The sequence below is a fragment of the Zeus faber genome (genome assembly GCF_960531495.2).
Source record: "Zeus faber genome assembly, chromosome: 11".
Taxonomy (NCBI): domain Eukaryota; kingdom Metazoa; phylum Chordata; class Actinopteri; order Zeiformes; family Zeidae; genus Zeus; species Zeus faber.
Window position 1 is genome coordinate 6898830 of NC_137205.1, and position 5042 is coordinate 6903871.

Genomic DNA, 5042 nt, shown 5'->3' on the forward strand with positions numbered 1-5042 from the left:
ATGTTTCACGTGTTGTGCATTCTGAGAAGTTTTTCTGCTCACCACAATTGTACCGAGTGGTTATCTGAGTTAGCTGAGCCTTTCTGTCAGCTAGAACCAGTCCGGCCATTCTCTGTTGACCTCTCTCATCAACAAGGCTTTTCCATCCACAGCACTGCCACTCACTGGATGTTTTTTGTTTTTTTCGCACCATTCTGGTAAACTGTAGAGACTGTTGTACGTGAAAATCCCAGGAGATCAGCAGTTACAGAAATACTCAAACCAGCCCGTCTGGCACCAACAATCACGCCACGGTAAAAAACACTGAGATCACATTTTTATCCCCATTCTGATGGTTGATCTGATGACGGTGAACATTAACTGAAGCTGCTGACCCGCAGCTGCATGATTTGTTGCATTGCACTGCTGCCACACGATTGGCTGATTATAATTGCATGATTGCATGAATAAGTAGATGTACAGGTGTTCCGAATAAAGTGTTCACTGAGTGTATATATTTTTCAAATTTGTAAGTTTTTCTATTTATAAAATGAATCTGTGTTATGAATGATAATGCAAATAAGTTCATTTAATTTAGCTGCAAATTCAACCATGATAAAAGGAATGTAAAGCTATTTGGTTTTCAATTTCAGTTTTTCCATTTTAACAACAACAAATCACACAGTGAGCCTGCAGTGTTCATGTTTGGTTGTTCGATTTTTTTTTTTGTTTTTGTTTTTGTTTGCCTCTTGGGTTTCATTTGTTTGTTTTGGAATTTAAAAAAAAAACATTGCTGGGTTTAGACCTAAGCACACTTACCTGGACTGCTGGTGTATGTGGCCCAAAACTGTTCCTGGAAAAATGGAAGCATTAGAAGATTTAATGAAATGGCTCTGTATGAAAAAAAAATACTTTTAGGTGAACCTTGCAATCCCTCCCCAACACACACACACACACACACACACACACACACACACACACACACACACACACACACACACACACACACACACACACACAGACTCCAAGAATCCATTGCCTTGGTGAAATATGTGCTATTCACATCTGGCTTCAATTGCAGAGGGCTCTGGCCAAAGAGAAGCTTTTTTATGTAGTGTAAATGGTTCGAGTGTCATAGTTCAAAACTACCTTTTTCTCCCTCCTCTGCTATCATGGAGGACAAGCTTATGTCGGATTTCAAAAAGTAGATTCTTCCATACTACCATCTTTCTATTCTCTTGTTATTGTTTTTTTGCGTTTTGCAAACCAAATGGTAAAGCCGACTGGAAATATACACAAGGCCCTTCTCCCGTTTCCCCCCTGTTCGTATCACAACGGACCAGGGAGGGAGGGAGAGAAAGGGAGGGAGAGGGAGGGAGAGAGAGAGAGCGAGCGACAGAGCGAGAGGGAGAGAGCGAGCGAGGTCACCCTACCGCCTTCAAGTCATCCTCAAACACCTCCCTGGCCTCCTCATAGTTGCATATCTCCTCCGCACACTCCCGCTCAATGTTGTCGGCCACAACCAGCTCAAAGTCCCAGCTGTTGTAGAGCAGCGAGCGCGAAAGGAAGGACAAAGCAGGCTTCTCCCCCAGGAACACTGGAGACGGAGGGGGAGGGAGGGGGCAGTGGAGACATGAATAAGGGGACTGGTTCATAATGCAGGTGTTGATACTCAAGAGGTACACACACACACACACACACACACACACACACACACACACACACACACACACACACACACACACACACACACACACACACACACACACACACACACACACACACACACACACAGTTTTGTGGTTTAGTTCATGTGAATTTGGTTGTTGCTTGGGTTACTCATCACAGGTTAGTAATAATAAATTGTTGTGTGTGTATGTATATATATGTATATATATATATACACAGTATATATACATACACACACACACACACACGTATATACTGTATATACCCATACACATATATATATACACAGGTATATACATATATACACACACAAATATATACACACATACATAAATATATATACTGTATACACACACACAAATATATACACACACACACACACACACACACACACACACACACACACACACACACACACACACACACACACACACACACACACACACACACACACACACACACACACACACACACACGAGGGGTGGAGGGGAAGGGGGAATGGAAGATACAGAAAGGGGAGGAGGGGGTGGGGAGTGAGAGAGAAAAAGGGGGGGGGGGTCACACCAACCACTACCACCACCACAAAATCCTGTTCTCCCCCTCCTCCTTTCGCCCCCCCCATATATATAGATATATACATACACACACACACACACACACACACACACACACACACACACACACACACACACACACACACACACACACACACACACACGCAGACGTGGACAAATTTGGTGGTACCCCTACAGTGAAACAATGCTCAATTCCTCCTGAAAAGTGATGAAATTAAAAGCTAATTTCCGTTGTACACCTGCATGCCTTTGGTTTGTCATAGAGTAAAGGAAAGAAACTATGAAAAGACATCAATTATTGCTAAAGAGATCAATTATATTCTAAAATGGCCTGGACAGATTTGTTAGTACCCTTCAGAAAATATGATAAATTATTGGATTATAGTGATATTTCAAACTAACTGTTTTCTTTAATTGGTATCACACATGTCTTCAATTTTATAATAAATCATTCAGCCTATTTAAATGGAGAAAAGTAGTCACTCTGCTGTTTGGTATCATAGTGTGCACAACACTGAACATGGACCATAGAAAGCAAAGGAGAGAGTTGTCTGAGGAGATCAGAAGGAAAGTTATACAGTAGACAAGCATGTTAAAGGTAAAGGCTATAAGACCATCTCCAAGCAGCTTGATCTTCCTGTGATAACAGTTGCAAATATTATTAAGTATAAGGTCCATGAGACTGTAGCCAACCTCCCTGGACACAGCCGCAAGAGGAAAATCGACCCCAGATTGAACAGAAGGATAGTGCGAATGGTAGTAAAAGAGCCAAGGACAACTTCCAAAGAGGTACAAGCTGAACTCCAAGGTCAAGGTACATCAGTGTCTGATCGCACCATCTGTCGCTTTTTGAGTGACAGTGGGCTCCGTGGAAGAAGACCCAGGAGGACTCAACTTTTGAAAGAAAAACATAAAAAAACAGACTGGGATTTGCTAAAATGCATATTGACAAGCCATAATGCTTCTGGGAGAATGTCCTTTGGACAGATGAGTCAAAGCTGGAGCATTTTAGCAAGTCACACCAGCTCTGTGTTCACAGACGAAAAAATGAAGCTTTCAAACAAAAGAACACCAAACCTACTGTGAAACATGGAGGAGGCCAGATAAGGTGATGAACATGTTATGTTTTGGGGCTTCTTTACTGCGTCTGGCACTGGGTGCCTTGAATCTGTGCAGGGCACAATGAAATCTCTAGACTATCAAGGCATTCTGGAGCGAAACGTACTGACCAGTGTCAGAAAGCTCTCTCAGTCACAGGTCATGGGTCCTCCAACAGGATAATGACCCAAAACACACAGCTAAAAGCACCCAAGAACGGATAAGAACAAAACATTGGACTTTTCTCAAGTGGCCTTCTATGAGCCCTGATCTGAACCCCATTGAATATCTATGGAAAGAGCTGAAACATGCAGTCTGGAGAAGGCTCCCTTCAAACCTGAGACAGCTGGAGAAGTTTGCTCAGGAAGAGTGGGCCGAACTACCTGTTGACAGGTGCAGAAGTCTCATTGAGAGTTACAGAAATCGCTTGATTGCAGCGATTGCTTCTAAAGGCTGTGCAACCAAATATTAGGTTAAGGGTCCCATCATTTTTGTCCATGCCATTTTCATTTATTTTATTATCTAAAATATTCTGTTGAATCAAAAGCAAAGTCCTTAATTCTATTAAATATGGAGTAAACAATGATGGATGCCAATTAATTTTGTGAGTTAGGGATTGGGTTAGGGTTAGTGTTAGGGTTAGGGTTAAGTTATTTCAGAGAAGATTGTGGGTTATTTTTTCGTCGAAGGGTACGAACAAATTTGTCCAGGCCATTTTAGAATATCATTTCTCTTTAGCAACAATTTATCTCTTTTCACAGTTTCTTTGCTTTACTCTATGACCAAAGCCAAACAGGTATACATGGGAAAATTGTAGTTAATGCCCTTACATTCCTGTAAGGGCATTAACATTTGCCCACATGTGTGTCTTTTCGTATACATATATATCCACAGACAATTGCCTGTCTGTAATAATATTTGATTTCAACCACTGTGTGTGGTTATTGCAGCAAAAGTGAAAAAGCACATATAGTAAAGAAAGAAATGGAAATCCAGAGAGATATGTCGTTGTTGTTGTTGTTTACCTTCATTTTGGTTGTAAATAACTCTTGCCCAGGCCAGGTGGAACAGCAATATGCCAAAACCTATCTCTGCTAAAGCCGGCATTTCGAAAAGCAAAATCTATAAAACAAAACATGGATGTATGAATGCATCAAGATATATTTCAATCGAAATAAATAAAAATACAAAATATGCAACCACCTTTCCCTTGACAGTCTCCCATAAAGCTGTGGTTTGCCCGTCTGTGAAAAAACATATTTGCTTTTGTCGCCACCTAGTGGTGACACCGTAGCCTTACACAATTCGAGTCGGTCACTAAACGCCGATTTTACGGTACAAAGTATTGGAGCCCAACGAACCCAATCGGTCTGCGCCGATTGGGACCGTGCTGTCACTCAGCCCGTTTCAAACCTCGAACTCGAGCAGGATCCCTCTCACCTGACTGGAGTTTACTTCTCGGCGGAGAGCTGCTGAGGAAGTAAAAAAAAAAAAACCCCACCAAATAATCTTCTCTCGGGTTTATACCTCCCTTTATCAGCCGGGTGGCGGGGAAAGCGCAAGGGTAACTTCGCAGAAAAGTAAACAAAAATAAAAAATAAAAATCAGGCTTTTGGACAAAGCAGATTTCTCACTTACTTTTCTTTCGCTGTTTTGGATGGAATCAGCCGCACAGCGCTCACCTGTAAACACCCTCCCTGG

At 41.9% G+C, this 5042-nt stretch overlaps 1 protein-coding gene across 1 annotated transcript in view; it reads right to left on the bottom strand.

Moving 5' to 3' along the window:
• Positions 1–5042, bottom strand: part of prrg2 (proline rich Gla (G-carboxyglutamic acid) 2) — a 7201-nt gene extending 2159 nt beyond the window's left edge. Inside the window, exons 1-4 of the mRNA XM_080009289.1 lie at positions 4980–5042; positions 4367–4463; positions 1413–1576; positions 799–832 (exon numbers count right to left, since the gene is read on the bottom strand). Of these exons, the coding sequence (XP_079865415.1) occupies positions 799–832; positions 1413–1576; positions 4367–4448 (280 nt within the window). The 5' untranslated portion in view covers positions 4449–4463; positions 4980–5042. The remainder of the gene's footprint in view (positions 1–798; positions 833–1412; positions 1577–4366; positions 4464–4979) is intronic.